This window comes from Heliangelus exortis, chromosome 20, assembly GCF_036169615.1.
Source record: "Heliangelus exortis chromosome 20, bHelExo1.hap1, whole genome shotgun sequence".
In the NCBI taxonomy this organism is placed as follows: Eukaryota; Metazoa; Chordata; class Aves; order Apodiformes; family Trochilidae; genus Heliangelus; species Heliangelus exortis.
The window spans coordinates 956,138-974,251 of NC_092441.1; the positions used below are offsets into that span (position 1 = coordinate 956,138).

General features: G+C 45.9%; 1 protein-coding gene across 3 annotated transcripts in view; it reads left to right on the forward strand.

The window, feature by feature from the left end:
- The window catches only part of RPTOR (regulatory associated protein of MTOR complex 1), a 111,326-nt gene that overhangs the window by 67,227 nt on the left and 25,985 nt on the right, over positions 1-18,114 (forward strand). For all 3 annotated transcript variants that reach the window (XM_071764697.1, XM_071764699.1, XM_071764700.1), the window contains 7 exons: positions 1,188-1,305; positions 2,645-2,785; positions 3,203-3,361; positions 8,980-9,098; positions 13,167-13,270; positions 13,718-13,901; positions 15,398-15,508. In XM_071764697.1, coding sequence (XP_071620798.1) covers positions 1,188-1,305; positions 2,645-2,785; positions 3,203-3,361; positions 8,980-9,098; positions 13,167-13,270; positions 13,718-13,901; positions 15,398-15,508 — 936 coding nt within the window. The remainder of the gene's footprint in view (positions 1-1,187; positions 1,306-2,644; positions 2,786-3,202; positions 3,362-8,979; positions 9,099-13,166; positions 13,271-13,717; positions 13,902-15,397; positions 15,509-18,114) is intronic.

Genomic DNA, 18,114 nt, shown 5'->3' on the forward strand with positions numbered 1-18,114 from the left:
TGCCCTTTTGCATGCACACAGTAGAGTTCAGTGACTGCAGAAAGGAGCTTGCTGGCAGGGCTAACACGAGGGAAGTGCAGAATGTTATGGTGTCCAGGTGTTGGCAAGATTGTGGTTCAGATCAAAATATTACTGCTGCTTATCAGTGGGCCTCTGATTTAGCTTGTGGATTCTGCTAAGCAAATGTCTGAAACAGGAGTAACAATCTCAGGGGTTTGTGGAAGTTTTTACATTCTGGTTTGTTGGGGTGATTTTTTCAATTTAAAGAGAGAGTGAAGACAGGGCTAGAGAAGGAGAGCAATTACACTGAAGCATTTTTCAGGGGCACAAAACACTGAGAAATCTTGCTGGACTACTCCTCTACTAGTGCTCTTCTGTTGATTACTGTTATGATTGCCATAGATTACATTACAGGATCTCAGGTTTTAAATAAAATAGCATCTAGTGTTGCTAGAAACGTGGAGTATGTGGCAGTCTTAGGGGAGGAGGAGGAGGAGGAGGAGGAGGAAGAGAGGTGGAGGGAACATGAGAGCTCTGTTCAGTGGAAAGATTTTGCTGCTTTTAGAAACCACAAGGAGGGATGACTGACGGTTTCAAAGTAATTCTCCAGGTTTTGGAGAATGGCAATTTCTGATGCACGATATCAATAGCACAGTAAATAGCTTCTGACATTCTGGATTGTTCTTGATGTGCATACTTAAGGGTCCTTCCTAATGCTTGTGTTTACTTCGCTGCAACATCAACACCCTGACAGTTGTCACCAGAATTGTGAGGATTAATTCTCGTTGTCTCGTTGCAGCATTTAATCAGTTTAATTCAAGGGAGAACTGCATGTCATACTATAGGCTCTGTGAGAGTCATAAATCTCTCTTTTGGAGATTAGTCCCCTGAACAGCAACCAAAGCCAGCTCTCCACCTCTCCTCTCTGCTGTTGCCAAGGGTGTAGCAAGTGGTGCCTGACTGTGGGTCTGAACTTCACCTCCTCTGCCCTCCCCACCCCACGCTGGTAATTTGGGTTCTCAAGTTCATCTTCAGTTCCTCCCTGTGAAGTGAGAGGAGAAGCATTAGTCTGGATGGCCACCCAAAAATTTCAACAAAAATGACCATATGGCTCTGTGCTTCGCTTTGGTCTGTTGTTCCTCACCTATGTAACCATGAACTGCTTCTTTCTTCTGCTCTTTCCATAGGAGCTGGTGGTGGCTTTAAGTCACCTGGTGGTTCAGTATGAGAGCAATTTCTGCACCGTTGCCTTGCAGTTCATGGAAGAGGAGAAGAATTACCCTCTCCCTTCCCCAGCAGCTACAGGTGGGTGTTTGTGTGGGCAGGAAATGTCCAGCCTGAAAGCACTTGGGAAGTTTTATTTAAGGAGTTTGCCCAACACAACGAGATTTATCAAAGCCCACCAGTGCTACAGAGTTGAGTGACTTGGTGGGTAGCTCTAATGTCTGCTTAGCACTAAAATATATTGCACTGGAAAATGCATCCTCCTCTGAGTCTCCATCTAAAACAGGGCTATAGCTCACCCACAAGCTCTAGAGACTGAACACCCTGTCAGATTCAGAGGAATTCCCTTCAGATCAAGAGTGAAGTATATTTTTCAAGGCAGTGCACAGCCTTAACAGACTTTTTTTTTTTTCCCCCCTCAAGTTATATCTGAAACTTCAGTGTCACACTGACCTGATGAGAAGCCTCACCACCCAGCAATGAACCACAAATGTTCTTTGATACTCTAAAGCACCAGCCAAGAAGCAGCAAATAACTTTTTTCTGTGCCTGTGCTATGTCCCATCCCTTTTGCTTTGTCTATTGCTTTATTTGAGGACTGAAAAGCCCTGGTGAAACTGTTGCTAACCTCATATTTGCTTTAGCTGCTAGGTGCACTGGAAATCTTGAAGAATAATGGGATTATTGCAATGGAAACTTGGAGACAGGAGCATGTTCTGTCTCTGCAATGTTTAACGTTCCTGTTGTCTGGATAACTAAAACATATTGGAAAATAAGATTCTCCTTGTTTGGCCCTTTTTGCTGCAGGGAATAAACATTGCATGAAGTTTATGTCCTGCTTCTCCTTATCCAAAAGGCTCCACAGGTATTTGTGAGGAGAATGCTCTGGAAGCCTTGGCCCCACCACTGCTACTTCAGTGAATTAAAGTAGTTGTTTTGCAGCCTTTTTGTGCACTCAGGAATGAAAATGAGAAGTTTGGGAAGTTACAAGAATCCAGGTCATGGGCAAAGTATGAGTTTAAACTAGACCTGAAATTTGGTCAGGAAACCAGAATTTTCACGACTCGTTATAATGAGAAAATTTACCAGAGTTTTAATGAGCAGAAGCAGACTGAAGCCTGTCAAGGATGCCTACTAAATGGTGTCTGCTGTAGCAGCCTGTCCTAGGCCCATATCTGGGCAGTGTCCCAGCACAGTCATCATTCCTCCTTGGGTGCTCTGCAGACACTGGCAAGGCTCAGCTCACACGGGTCAGCACAGCCACAGTCCACAGAGCAGAGACACGTGGTCCTCCTTCCAAGGGGTACTGCCTACATTCTGTTCATGCTGGTAGCATTTTTAGTTATGTGTTTGCCATAAAATACCCAAAAGGCTGTGATCACTTCAGTTACATCTTGAATTGCTGAATTTTGCCTCCCCAGAGGGTGGGAGTTTGACCCCAGTGCGGGATGGTCCGTGCACACCGAGGCTGCGCTCCGTCAGCTCCTATGGGAACATCCGAGCAGTTACCACAGCTAGGAACCTCAACAAGTCCCTGCAGAACCTCAGCCTGAATGAAGAATGTAAGAGACTTCAGAGTTCTTTCATTTCTTTTTGCCTGTCCTTTCCCCCCTTCTTCTGCAGGCTTCCTCTGCAAGTCAGTGTGAGCTGAAACTAACACTTCAGCCCAGCTCCAAGGGCTAAGGTTAGAACCCCCCTCAAAATCAGTTTCAATTTTCTGATCATTAGTATTGATTTTTCTGAGTGTTTGGGGGCCAAAAAGGTGCCTTTCAACTTCCTAACATGGATTCTTAACTGAATCCTTTTTGACCCCTTAATGCTTACTCTGTGTTTAAAGTTTGAAAGGGGATGCTGTGGATTTGCCTGCACCTTCACTGAGTGTTGCAGGATTTAGAAAAAGTTCTTTCCTTTTAGAAAAAGTATGTAGAAACTTCTTTCAGCAGTTCTTGTTTCAGCATCTGCCCCTTTGCTTTTGGCAGCTGGAAGCTCTGTTGCATTTTCTCCTGGGAATCTCAGCACCAGCAGCAGTGCCAGCAGCACCTTGGGCAGCCCTGAGAATGAAGAGTATATCCTGTCCTTTGAGACTATTGACAAGATGAGACGAGTCAGCTCTTACTCTTCTCTGAATTCACTGATAGGTGAGTAGAGGCTCTCTTACCCTTTCTTTGGTGTCCCCTTTCTTCACACGCCCACAGCAGCTTTTGTGGAAAGTTTGGATCTTAGCTCCTGCAGATCTTACTCCAGCAAAATTTCTCCTAATACTAGAAGTGCTCCTCTTGTGTTTGGATGGGAGACCTGCAGAGCAGAGTTCCTTCCCTCTGATGGAGGGACTGGAAGTGAGAGCTGTTGGCTTGAGGTGTACACATCCCTGCCACAAGCAGCAGTCCTGTCCAGAATGGGAGCACAGAAATGTGGGATGCCCGGGAATTTCACATTCACTTCAGCTCCTAGGGAATGAGAGCAAGGACTCCCTGTCCCAGGGACAGCTGGTGAGCACACTGGCTTTGACTCCTTCCCCTGGTTGTTTCTTGTGTGGCTGTGTTTCTGTACAGAACAGACTAGGAAGCCTTACCCAGCTCATCTCCTATGCAGGTTTATGTGCACATTGTCAAAATAGGACATAAAAAAGATCTAAACCTTCGAGGGACAGTGTCACAGACAAAATGCAGAAGGAGCTGGCGTTTGGAATGGTCTCCTGGGGTTGTAACTCCTGAGCCCCTGTCGCAGTTTAAAGCCATGCATTCACTAGAAACTTGATCAATTCCTTTGTAGGTGATCAATTTGACTGTAGGTGATGAAACTGAGTCTTCAAAAAGCATGGCAGGGATGTTAGGATATTCCTCTCCCTCTTATCGTCTCAGGCTAGAACTGGAGTTTGCACCAGTGCAAGCTTGTGCCTGTCTGATGGTGGCTGATGTGTGTCTCAGCATAGTTGGAAAAGAATCTAGAGATGAGTGAGGGAGACCTAGGAGAACAGAAAAGAGCATTTCTCCAAAGCCTCCCTCATTCCTATTCCATTGGAAGAGCTCATATCCAGCTGGAAACAACTGAGCTTATAGAAGTGTTTAAAATTCATAACTCACACAGAATCCCATTACCTTCAGCATTTGCTGCTGAGCACTGGGCTCTTTTCATTCCTGCTGAAGATTCACCATCTCCCAGCCTGTTCTCTCCTGCTCCCCAAGGAAGGAGCTTCTGAGATGCTGTCAGCTCCAGCCCCCCTCAGTAGTGCTGCAGCCAGCCCAGGCTCACATTACCCCCTTGCTTTACAATGTTTGTGTACAACTAAATGGAGCTGTGCAGCAAGCAGGGGAGGGGGAACTCGGAGAGGAGTCCACTTGGGCAATGGATTTGTCTTCTCTGAAGAAATGTTTTGCTCTTCTCTGTGGCTTTGGGAAGCAGTAGTGGTGATTTGGCTCTGCAATAATGACTCTGCCAAATATTTAAGACAAGGCAGAGCAGAAAAAAGGATGCTTTGGACACCCTGGTAGACTCAAACCAAAGCAGAAATGTAGGCTGTAATATGGAAAGTAGGAATTTTCAACAGCAGTTTAGTTCTGTGTTCTGTCTTCTGCATTCCCTGTGGTGATCCAGTGATGCTCAGGACTTTCCTCCTCTCTTGCAGTTTTAGGAACAGGATGCTGGAGGGGTTACTCTGGGTCTGTCTATCCACTTTACTTACATGGCAACATCATATGATGTACTTCTTCCTGTAAACTTGAGGAAAACCTCTCTGTTCCTTCTCGTGCCATTTTACAAGAGCTTCTTAGCTAACTACAGCCCAAATGCCCCATGCAGTGCCCCTCTCCAAAAGCAACAGGTACTTCAGCCTAGGTGTGCTATTTTCTGGCAGACTGTTCCTTGGCCAGACAGTCCTGTTACCAGAAGATACATTTATTTCTGGCCCAGATTTTCAAGCTGGCAAGAGGTAGTTTTTGGTTAGTCAACAAAGACATCAGTTTGGATGGGAAGCTGAGCCCTGCTGCTTTTTCCATGCAACTAGTCATTAATCTTGGTGTCCTGGAAATTTTCTGTTTAGTTTAATTGTAAGACAGGAAAAGAGAAGGAACTAAGATGGGGGTTTGCATACCGTGAGGCTGATTATTCACATCTGAACTGCATGATTAAAGTCTTTGTTCTACAGAGAGCATTGCTGGAGAGATTATATTAAAGAATGATCAAAGAAGGAGGAAAATAAATCTTAGAGCGATTAAATGCAGGGGAATAGTTCTCTTTTCCAGCAGGAGAGGCTGGGGACAGAAAACTCTTTGCCACGTCACAGGGTCTGTCCTGAAGAGCTGCAGGAGGTCACTGCAGAGGGGGTGAGGAGAGCAGGAGGCGTAGGTGGACAGCACAGCACACAGCAGTGAGAGTTGTGACAGGCAGAGCCTCCTGCTCTGTCACTGGGCAATGGATTTAAACGCACAGACATGATGAGAACCAGTCAACCAGCAGTATTTATAAATAGTAACTTGCATAGGAGCAAAATACAGGGATCTGAGTGAGTTTTGGAAGTGGAAGCTTGAGATGGGGCTGGTCGTGGTGGGCTGCTCTCCTGTTGGCTATGACAGCCCTGGGCCAGGGGAATGCTCTGAGGGAATGGCCTTTTTCCTAATGAGCCTCTCCTGATTTCTGCTGAAACACAGGAAATCCTGTGCTTTGTCTCAGAGCCTGGAGTGTGCAGGAGCCCCTCTGCACGGCCATGCAGAGACCAGCTTGCAGCCAGGGCTGCACAGGAACCCTGCTTTGCTGTTCCCCTAGGGAACAGGCTGCCTGCCACACTTGTTGAAGTACAGGTCAGAGAGCAATTAGGCTTTCAGGTGTTCTCTTCAGTCAAGTAGCTCTCTCAGGACCTTTTGTGTCACTCACAGCAAGAGGAGACACTTGTGGGATCCACCTTTACAAAGCAGGTGGGATCAGCGTGGATGGGAGGCAGATCCCTGAGTCCTCGGGTCCCGTTCAGTCTGGAACATTCCAGCTGTCTGTTCCATGTTCTGCTGGCCCCAAACTCACCCTGCACAGGAGCTGTCTCAGGCCAAGGGCTGGTGCAGCTATTGGCCAGATTTTGCTGCTGTGTTGGGTGGGGAGGGAACTGCACCTTCTTCTGGAGATGGAAGCTTACAGTCACTGCAGTCATTTTTACAAGGGATTAGAAAGAAAGCCTGTCACAGCCTGGCAAAACAAAAGAATAAGTGAAAACATTAGCATTCTTTTTTGCATCCAGTGTGGTTCTACCCCTCGTGTACTTGGTGACCCTGCTGCAGGTCCTCTGCCAGGTCCCTTCCTCAGGGCCCCTGCTGGTGCTTGCTGTTACATTGATCTAAGAGTTATGCATATGCAAAGAAAATCAAAGTCGTCAGTAAAGGCAGGCAATTTATTCTTGACAGTCTTAGTGGAGAGGAATAATTTTGTAAACATAAATCTATACTGCAAGGTCCATTTAACTGGCTTTGAATCAGTCTGACTAATTACAGAGCTGTCTGCTTAGATTAACACCCCGTACCTCTTGCTCGGCTCTTTGTTTGCATCTCGTGGATATTTTCTGCATTTTAGTCCATTACATGACATCAAGCTGCTGCTCCTCCTGCCACCTCTGCTGCCTTCCATTATCCCACTGCCTGGGTGCCCAGGGTTTCACAAGGAGCTGTGTCAGACGTGTGCCTGATGGAGTCACCGCAGTGCTCGGCGCTCAGAGGGGCTGGGGGGGATGGCAGAAGAAAGGAGCAGTCCTTCCAGCACCAGCTCTGAGCCCCAGATGCCTTTGTAGAAATTCCCTCTGTTCTTTTCAAAGGCTGCTGAGTGAATGAGGAGTCACACTGCTGCAGTTCTGGTTTAGATTTGGGGTTTTTTTTACAACGCTGAGATGTATTAAAAATGTCACTGGGCTTTTTCTTCGCAACTGCGTCACGAGTGAGGTGGTTATCAGAGACACTGGAAAATCTGATGGGTACCCTCCTGCTCTCCCTTTCTCTCCCTCTGCTTTTACTCTCTTTCAAGGGCTTTAAAAGAGAAAAAGCCGTTCCGATTTCCCGTCAGTCCTTATGTAAGTTGTGGCACAGAGCTGACTGTGGGAGGTAGAGCTCTGCGCAGACCTCAGATGACATTACCTGGCTGCTCCAGCAGCTGGGACTTTTCTTCCTCTCAGCTTGTAGCACTTTGTCTCTCCTGCTCTTTCTCCTTCCCCCTCCTCCTTCTCTTTCGCTGGTAATAGAGGCATCCAGGATCAACATGGCAATTTCAGAAATAAAACCTAAACGGAAGCATGGATTAGACATAGAAGTGTTGTATCACCATCCTCTGGCCTCAGCCTCTTCCAAGCAGAGACTCACTTCATTGCATATTGACAGTTTCTTTATTTATCCACGGGAATGAGAGCTGCTGGTGGCTGGTAAGGCCAAAGCCCAACCCTGAGCTGGGATCTCATCTCCCCTGTCTTGGACAGTTCAGATTCAGCTGCAGGGGAACTCTGCACACAGACACCACTTGGAAAATCCTTCACGTGTCAGCTGAGCAAGAGACCCTTTTCTTTGCTGGTCAGATGAGAGCATGGAGTTAGGTTATTGCCTTTCCATTTTGCAGAATGCTTTGTCACATGCTGGGGAATTTTTCTGGCAGAAGAAAGGTTCCTTTGGCTAACACAGGCAGCATGTGAAGAGCAGCAGTGTGTACTCCTGAAGCTTATTCCCGTGTGCTCCTCCTCTCCAGCCAGAGTTCAGCTCTGGACTATTTTCCAAGCCTATTTTCTGCCCCTTTGAGTGTCAGGTGTAGCAGCTACCCAAGGTGAGAGGCTGCTTGTTGACCAAGGAACCCTTTCTTCCTAACTCAACACTTTATATTTAGGTGCCTCCAGAAACACGAAAGGAAAAGCAGTAACAGCTTGGTCTGTCATTTGCCACTGATTGTGATTCATCTGAAACCCCTTTTTAGTTCCTTTTGTTTTGTAAGTGCAACTGCTTTAATATTGTGCAAATGGCTCAACTCCCAAACAAGTGTTACAGCTATGAGACACTGTAAGGGTAGAAGAAAAAATAACAAACTGAAGATTTGCCTAACAGCAGCACAATAAAATGTTCACAGAGTTTTGTGACTTGTTGCAAATGCTTATTAATTTGATTTGTACTTTGAATCTGTCAGTCCCTTCTGCTGACATACCAAATGGCAGAAATTCTCATTAAATAACAAATTGGCCATTGAGGAATTGATACAGATGTCAATAGGAAAGATTTCCTGCTTTGCAAAGGTGCAGGTCCTAAAGCTTCATTTTTAACATCTAGATGTTCAGTAAACTTGTAGAATATATAAAACCCTGAACATTCAAGCTGAGTATTAATACTTAAAACAGCAATAAAAATAACCATAAAAATATAATCCAGTAACTGTGCTTTTATACTGTTTAGTACTTTATCTCAGAAGCTCCAAAGACATTATCTGATCTTCCATTTTGCCTTTTCAGTTTATTTACTTCAGGAGCCTGGAAAACTTGCGGTTTGACTGAGGCTTTTTTAGGTAGCCTTTAATTTATTTTGCTTTCCCTCTCTTCAGTTTACAAGCACTGACAGAGTTCACAAAGAAGACAAAATAGAGATAAAATGCCCACATAGGGTGTTTTGAGCTCTTCTCTTGATGTTTTCATAGATTTCACCCTGATGTTTGGAGTTCTAATGAATTTTCTCACATAAGATCAAAGAGTTTGAGTTGATGGATTGTCATGTGCTATGGGACTGTGTTTTTTGTTTTGGTTTTTTTATTATTTTAGGTGTGAGTTTCAACAGTGTTTATACCCAGATTTGGAGAGTGCTCCTTCACTTAGCTGCTGACCCCTATCCTGATGTCTCTGACTTGGCTATGAAAGTTCTCAACAGTATTGCCTACAAGGTATGTCTCTGGGTGCTGGTGTGTGTCCCTCAGGCTTTTGTATGTGAATTCTTCTCATGCTTAGGCAAAGCATAGGCAGACTGAACTGAACAGATCCATCAGAGGGCTCTGGTAAGTGGTCCTAGTTCAGTCTGGATCTATTGCAGAAGGAACTTTTAATGTTCCAAGATCGTAAACACTCATATGAACTCTTGATCAGGTAAAATAAATAAATGGGGGAGGGCCTGGGATTGGTTTAGGGTATAAATTCAGTACAGACTTTAGACAGTAGGTCTTGTTTTGAAGTCTTCTTATCTAGATCGGTCCCTGGGAGAAACCTCAAATATCCTTCATTAAATTATCCCTTTGCAAACTGATTTAGATTATGCAAGTGGGACTGGCCTGCAGACTGAAGCCACAACGGCTCTCCAGCCCAGGTGAACTAGTACATGTGAGTCAGCATGCAGACACCCCACTCCTCACCTCTTCAACCCAGGCCTAACCTGCCTAAACCACCATCCTCATCACATCTCATCCTCCAAGGGTGACAAGATGTCCCTGGAGGCTGCCACCACTGCTGATTCAGAATCTCCAGCCTGGGGAGCTGTAGAAGCTTCACCTTCCACCTGGAACCAAGCACCAGGCCACCCCAGAACATCTTCTCACCATCTGCCTCCCCTCTTCTCCACCCCAGTGGGGGGTGTGGGGAAGCTCTCAGAACAACCCTTCCCACCTGCTTTCTAGTTGCTCTAGCATCCAGCCCATGAGCCATTGCAATGCCAGGTGACCTCTCTTACTGCCCAGGACTGTGAATATAATCCTGGGTCTGCAGCCTCAGGCTTCTCAGCTAAAGTTGCAGTAAGAGATGCCAGCATTGTGCACTGCCATCCCGATGCCTGAGAGATCCCTTGCTTTGAAATCTGATTTTCTATTGAGAAAACAGTTTCTTATTTCAACTCTTCTGTTTGTTTAAAGTAGCCATGCCAGTGAGTGGTACAGTCTGGGGTTTGGGATAGAGAATTATTTTGGCAGTGTGGGCACTAAGGTCAGCCTTTCCCTGATGATTCAAGTGTCAAACAAATCACTGCCAGGCTGGAGAGGCCAAACTGAGGTGAACAAGCAAAGGAAAAGGTGAAAAATTCCCTGCTCTCTGCCATAGATGCATGAAACTATTTCAGCTTTGTATTTTTGGAAGGCTCTTTGCAAAACAGAATGTTACTTCTAATATGGGATTAAAAGGGATATGAGGAGGAACTGGATCTGCTTTTCCAGCCTTAAATATTTCCCCAGGCCTCACTCCCTTGCTGGTGGCAGCAGTACCCACCCAGCTGCTGCTGTGCCCTGCAGATGGCTTCTCGAGCTCTGCTGTGGGGCTGCTTAACCAGCTGCAGTTCTGGTCATTATCTTGTGATGTCTGTAGTGAATATTATCACCAGTGTGGTACCTTCGGTGTTGATTCTGACAAGTTTGGGCCTAAATGTCTTGGTACTGAATGGAGTCCAAAAACTGAAGTGGATGGGTATCATGCATCTCCCTCTGCTGCTCAGGCAGCTGCTCAGTCCCTGGCTTCCTAAGGCAATGGCTTTTCAAATGGTTTTGCAAAATAATAAAAGAAGCATTCCCATATACAAGTATTTTTATTTTGGGGATGCTTCAGTGAACAAAATTTACCTGCTCTTCTCTGCCTTATCCATAAGATCCATCAGGAATGTATTTAAATCTGCAACTTGTCTGGCAGTTCAGGCAGCTGCCTATGTAGTGAGTTAACTGCTGGGCACTTCTGACACTCTGAGCTTTGCTTTTGCCAGTGCCACCTGGCATAGGTAGCTCCTAAAAAGGCTTTATTTAAAAAAACAAAATTCCTATCAACAGCCCATCCAAATGGAAGTTAAGGCTTCAGGTTCTGGGTTATGATCTGGCCTTTATTAATTTAATTATGGACAAAGCTCCCACTGAGAGCCCTGCTGCCAGGATTTCCAGCCTTAGCTCCGTGTCTGCCATGTGAGCTCTGATTACCAGACTTGTCTGATATGTGATACAAATCAGGAACAATTACATTTTTGCTGGCTGTATCCTGAGAGGTTTCCGTGGGGGGAGCAGCCTCAGTGCTGCCCATGGGCCCTTTGCTCCTCCCGAGTATGTGCAACCTGCACATTGCCCACTTTGGTGTTTGAATTGATACTGAATAAAAACAAAAGTCAATTTTCTTGCCTAGAGAAAAGTACTGCTTCAGGTAAAGTAAAGCAGTTTTAAATCCTTCTGTGTCAGTAAATACAATCTTCAGGGAGCAAGAGGCTTCATTCTGGAACTTGGTCAGTTGAAGTTTTCTGATATTAACACCACTGAACTAAATGTGGTGATTTGTACAACTTCTGGTTCTGTTTGGCTTCTGAGCTGAAAGACCTGACCGAATCAGCCCTGGGCTTACACTTTTGGGTGGGAACCCCTCGCTGCATCTTTGGGTTTGGTGAATTGAATGTTTAACCTCAAAATATTCCCAAGCTCTGTGCTTTAAGCCTTCGTGATTTTTAACCATATTTTGTGCCAGGCAGATGTTAGTCGTGTCACAGGGTGATCAGACAGGAGCAGTGCTGCTGGGGAGCATTACAAAGTCATTATCAGTACACTTCTTAATCCTCTGCAGGAAGGCACAGGACCAGTCCTGTGAGTTTTATGACTGTGCAGGAGTCCGCTTGGAGAGTCTGCATTTGTAAAATACTTATTTGCAAGGCACTGTGTGAATTTTTGTTTTCAAGTGAGATGGTTCCTATTCTGGTTTTCTGATGGAGCCATGAATCTGGATCTTTGTCTGCCCGAGAGCTCCAGTGGACTCTAAATAGGGCGATGTCTTTCCGAGCAGCCGGTGAGTGGGCTGCAGAGCTGAGCAGGCTTCCTGGGTGGAAATATGTTGGTTTATTTCATGGGCTGACTCCACACCCTTGGTTCCTGCACATTGCTGCTGCGGTGTGATTTATATTTCTGATGCAGATTGGAATGGTACAACTCCCATTCCCTGCCTGATCTGTTAAAAAATCCCAAACACGCTTTTTGCCTGTACCAAAACAAACAAAAAGGACCCAGTAAGCAAGGCTGGCCTTTTAAGACTTTGAAATCACAATTAATTAAGGGAAGTTCACTTCCTCCCAGATTGATTCATCCAGCTGCTTTAAATGGGAGGCTGGAGGCTGAGTTATCCCAGGAGTTATTCCTCCTCCACGACATTAGGCCTTGGTTCAGGCTTTCCTTTTTTTTTTTTTTTTCAACCTGGAGTTGAAAATTTGCAATTTGCAGAATTATAAATTACTTTTTCTCCTCCTGAAAAGAAGTGATTTGACTGGCAGAGGACAAATCCCCAGGAAATGGGGAGCTGCTGCCTCCAGCTAAACACTGTTGTGTCCCTGAACTGCAGCCCAGGCTCCACTCACTACTTCAGAAAAGAAATTGCTTTTTTATTTTTCCCAGGCCCAGGAAGGCTGTCTTCCATCCTCAGCTCTCTGTCTACCCCTTCAGCAAATTATCACTAGCTGACCTTGTCCCTCTGCTGTGAAATGAGGTGACCTGACCCATTTCAGGTGGCAGACACCTGACTGCAAGAATCTTAAAACTGAGCCTTCTGCGACTAATTAAAACCAGTATTGAATAATAAAATGTCACTAGTGGCTAAATTGTTTCTTCCTTCTTTCCATCCTCGTGGTTGATCAGCTGCCCTAGCCCCATCTGCTCTCCAGAGGCCATTCCTGGGTGATGGGGAGGTTGCTGGCAGGGCAGCCCTGGGCTCTCTGCCTGCCTGGGGCAGGAGGTGGTGTAGGCTGCAGTGTGGGAAAGGGCTGATGTGCTGGTTGAAGCCATTTCCCTGTAAGTAGCAGAAGAGCACTTTCTGGTAAGTGCTTTCTGGCCACAACAGCAGTAAAATCATCGTGTGTGTTGGGAACTGGTCTGGGGCTTTTTTCCATATACATTTTTAAACGCAGGCTGATAGCAGCATAACTTCCGTGAGCCCCGGGTGTGCAATTCCATCAGATAACAAACAACTCTGGCTGCTGCTGTGCAGTCCTGGCTGTTGAGGACTCCCCTGTCTCTTCTCTCTAGGCAACAGTAAACGCTCGTCCCCAGCGCATCCTCGACACCTCCTCGCTGACCCAGTCTGCCCCTGCCAGCCCCACCAACAAGGGCATGCACATCCACCAAGTGGGGTAAGCTCCAGCACTCCCACCCCAGTGGGTTTGGGTGCTCTGCCTGCCACCACGCTCAGAGGGTCGGCTGCTTTTGCTTTGTTCTCTTTTTGTAGAGGAAGCACAGCAGTGAAATGCAAATTTTACAAAAGAGAAAGAAGGGAAAAGCTGGTGTAGTTCCCAAGTGAGAGTGAAGGCAGTGGCACGGGGGATGATGTAGTTGGTGTTGTCCTCTGCCTTTCGTGTTTGGTGGGCAGTGCTGTGCTCCTCCTGTGAGAGGGAGCCTGGAACTGCCTTCAGTTCAGAAAAAAAAAAGCAGGTGGATTGTCAAAGATGGAGAACACATCAGGATCACAGCTCACTGAGACATACCAGGTGTCAGGGCACACCTCTCAGTGGCTCAGACAGGGAGGGTAAGGCTCATGTCCAGTGCCATCTAAATCCTTTCCCTCTTTTTTTAATCCTTAGAGGGTCACCTCCAACCACGAGTACAAGCAGCTCCAGCCTGACAAATGATGTGACAAAACAACCAGTCAGTCGGGACATCACAGCTGTAAGACCTGCCAATGTTGGCAACGTGGGGGTTCAGTACACCCCCCACTCCCACCAGTTCCCCAGGACAAGAAAAATGTTTGACAAAGGGCCAGAACAGGTAAAGAGATTTTCCTTTCAGATCTCTGCTCCCCTGGGTTTTGTTACACTTTCTGCTCTTTGTATTTTATTTCTGTACATCTCTTGTTCTCCTCTCCCTGCTGCTAACTCCAGGTTGGCTTCTTCCAGCCAATAACATAAAAATGATTAGGTTTTTTTCTTCAGGATAAATTCTGTTTCATAGCTTTTGATAGGGCATTACTCACTTCTGCTGCTACTAAGAAATGTTTAATTAGAGCTGATTGTTTATTCTTTCATAAACATTTGTCTGCCGGAGTGATAATTCAGAGTCAGATCTGTGACCCTCAGAAGTTTCTTTCTCATAAACTCAGCAAAGCAGGGACTGAGGAGAAAAGATTCTTCTCGAGACACTAATAGGTACTTTTGCACTGGAATATTCCCCTTTTTTCCAACAGCCTGTACCCCCCCAGGCTCTTGGCAGCCCATTTTCACTGTGAACAAGGGAGGATGGGAACCCAGGCTGGGAAAACCAAAGCTTGTTACAGGTCACCCTGCTGGAAGAGAGCTCATCAGTCAAGAGCTGGTGGGACCTGTGGGAGGACAAGCAGTGACTCCTCCTTGCAAGCCAGCAAGGATTTTGCATACATTTTAGCTTTCTAAAGACAGTCATTGAGTACTGGGCATTTTTCCATTTACAGCAGGATGAAGGATTGATGTGGTGCCAAGTAGAGCAATCAGTCAGATTTTGGTATGTGCAAAGGATTCTTAATGTCACCTTCAAATGAGTCACATCAGATGAGTAGGGTTGAGTGCAGGCACACTCAGGTGTGCTTGTGGCCATCACCTGGAATAGAGACTGAATTTACCAGTGGAGAGTGTTCTTCAGGATTCAGCCATCTGGCAATAGTTTGTGTCTGCTTCTGCCTCTCACATAAATTGGCATTTCTGCCTTCCTTTGATGAGTGATCTTACAGAAGCTTCCAGAGGTGGAGAGACAATTCCTCTGTGTGATTACAAAACAAATTATGTTGAAGCATTAGCAGGAAAACCTTTACTACTCCAGCGGGATGGCTGCACTGCTCTGGATTGTGTTTCTGAAAAAAAGGATAAAACCTCGTTGAATGGAGTTGTCTTTGTTTTCTTTTTAAATGCCTTGTGCTTTATAACAGTTATTCAATCCATGTCTGTCCTTGATGTGAGGCTGTGTCCCACTGTGCTTTGTGTTAATGCACCTTCACTGCTCCACTGTTTTTCATGCCAGATGCTTGGGAGACCAGAAAACTCACCATGTTGATGATACATTGACCTTCCAGTCCTGATTTGTACAGCATTATTTAATTATGTCTTGTGCCAGTGAGGAAATTTACACATTTAAGAATAGTTAATACAATGCCTTACACCTCAGTGTAACAATTTCCTATCCTTGGCAATGTGTTTGAGTGTTTTCCTGCCCCGTGGGGTGCTGAAGGCAGGCTGGGGTGCCCTAGGGGGATGGGAGGGCTGTGTTAACCCTGCTCTCTCTCTCTCTCTGCACAGACTGCTGACGATGCTGATGATGCTGTTGGACACAAAAGTTTCATTTCAGCTACAGTGCAGACTGGGTTTTGTGACTGGAGTGCCAAGTATTTTGCTCAGCCAGTCATGAAGGTAAATTCCTTGTTATCTCTGCCCATGCTTTCTGTATCCCAGCACTTCAGCTCTTGGAAAGTGCTGCTGTCCTGAGCACAGGCGAGTGGCTTTCCCAGCTCTTTTTCCCTTCCTTTCCCTCCAGTGTGAGCAGGGACAGGAATGGGCTGCCTGGCATCCTGCTGCTCCAGGGAGCTGTGGGACCTCTGTGCTTGGAAAGAAACAGGCACCTACTATAGGTGCCTTTAACTTAAAAAGGAGCAAGTGGAAATGAATGGGCAGTGGCATGACTGCTGGGGGAACTCTTGGAAGCATCATTGTGGGTTTTTTAGTGTGTTTTGTAAAAAGGGAGTCCTATTTTGGAAAAAAATGAGGGTAGTAATGACAGAATCTGAGATCTCAACGAGTGTGTGCTGGTAACCAAGCTGGTGTTATGTGAAATGAGAGACAGGCTGAAGCCTTGTGCTAGGAATAAGAGCTCTTAAGAGGTGGACAGAGATTGTCAGTGACTGGAAGCAGAAACCATTAATTTCCCAGAATCTTTTAGCCAAAGATCAGGTTTCAATTTTAAGTCTGAAATAAACCGAGCAGTAAATCTCACTTTATTGTAAGCAAACAGGATAAGGCAAAGCTCCAGGTGCCCTGGGAGTCGAGCACCACAAACTGTAACAGAACTTCCAGCTTAAATTCTTGGAGGTATTGCAATTTCTGTGAATAATAATGCACAGCCTATGTTAATGCCATTACCTGAGCAGCTCAGCAGCTGACGTTTGTATCCAGCTGCTGACATTTTAATCTCAATAATGAAGAAATTGTGCACTTTATGGGGCAACTCTCATCCCAAGAGTTGCCACTGAGCCATCCGTCACCTCTCCTTCCAGTCTCTAGGCATGGGAAATTGCTTGCTGAGGTGAGGTGATTGCCCCCAAGTTTAAGGATCTCAGAAAACCAGTTACCTGGCAGCCAGCTTCTGTGTAGCTTTGATTCCTTTAGAGAATCACCAGGAGGAAAGAGTGGATGGGAAAGTGATTGCCTGACACTTCCTCAGCTGCTAGTGAAATTAGCTGTCTCCTGGTAGTGGTAGCAGAAGAATGCATCAGGACGTGTGTGTGATCTGTGGGGTTTGGTCAGGCTTTGGATCAGGGTTTTCTCTTACCAAGGAGTTGCAGGGCCTCGATTCAAGTCTAGAAGAGAGAACAGGAGGAGGATGTTGTTCCATTTCTTAGCTCGTATTAAAAACATTTGTCTGCTTTCTAAGGGAAGCTTTTCCCAGGGATGAGGGGGGTGTTTATTAATAAAATAAATCATGGTAGGCAGCCAGTCAGGGGCAGGAGCTGTGTGTAGATGGGGTTAGTACTCCATGTGCATCAGCAGCCTGCACTGGGCTCTGCTAGGAGCAGCCAGCAGCAGAGCCCTGGGTCCTGTAATAGCTGCCCAAGTGTTTTCCTTTGGAAACACCCACTGCCCGGGGGGGTTTCTGAGCAATGTTTTAGGTAAAGTTTGAGCAGGATGAAATTGTGTGTTCTAAATGAAACAAGGAATTGATTTCCCCATTACTTCTGTAAAGCAGCTTTAAAAGGGTGAGTAGAGGGTTGGAGAAGAGGTTGTGTGTGATGCTGCACTAGCAGGGAATTCTCTGCAATTCTGTCACTAGAGTGGGTGGAGTGTTTGCAAGGGATGGGGAGAAGTCCCTCTGCAAGAGCTTTCTCTGGTGTTTCTGGATTTTGCTGCTGGTGTAGCCAGGGAGGACAGGCCCCCCAGTGACTTGGGGTTGGTTTCCATAGGGTGCTCCTTTCCTGGGATCACTGTTCCTGCAGTGGCTAGGAACAAACAGCCCTGGCTGGTGGCTGCTGCCTTTTGGGAGCTTCAGCCTCATGAAAAAGGCAAAGGGTAAAAATCTTCTGAGTACTGATGGAGAAAAATGACGTTGATATTTAATTCCAATGCTTCATTTGGAGATGCTGCCTACCATCATAAACAGGGAAAGACAAGACAACTGTTCCTGTAATGAATAAACATAAAATGACTGTGAGTGCATATTAGTCATATTTAATTTATGAATTTAGTTTTGCTTCATAGATCTTGCTCTGAGAATGCTTTCACTGGAAAGATTGAGGGATTAATTTCCAGTGTAAATCGCTGGCTCCGTTTCAAGCCATCACACCAAATTTGATTTATTGATTATCTAATCAAACAAATGGAGAAAGAAAATACTGCATTGTGAATTCTCAGTGTGCCAGGAAAAACAGATACCTACCCCAGCTCTGATCTCTACGGAAGTCTTTCCTCTTCCTGAAAACTCTGGTGGCAAAAGGCTGTTCTGCAAACCACAGGCAGTCTTGGCCAGAGTGGCACAGGAAAGCCTGGCTGCCAGCTGTCAGGAAGCCCTGAGTCAAGGAGCCAGCATCTGTTATTTCCAGGACTGGCAGAACATGCAAGCAGGAGCTGGTAAGGATCCTGGAAGGTGAGAATTACATAAGGAATCCTAAATCCCTGCCTTCATTTCTGTGCCTTGTCTTGGCCGCTGCTCAAAGTCCTGGTGGAGCAGTGAGCCTGAGCCTGAGCCTTCCCCGTGGCTGCTGCAGAGACAGCAACCAGAGAGGAACTGAGCTGACTCCTGGAGCCAT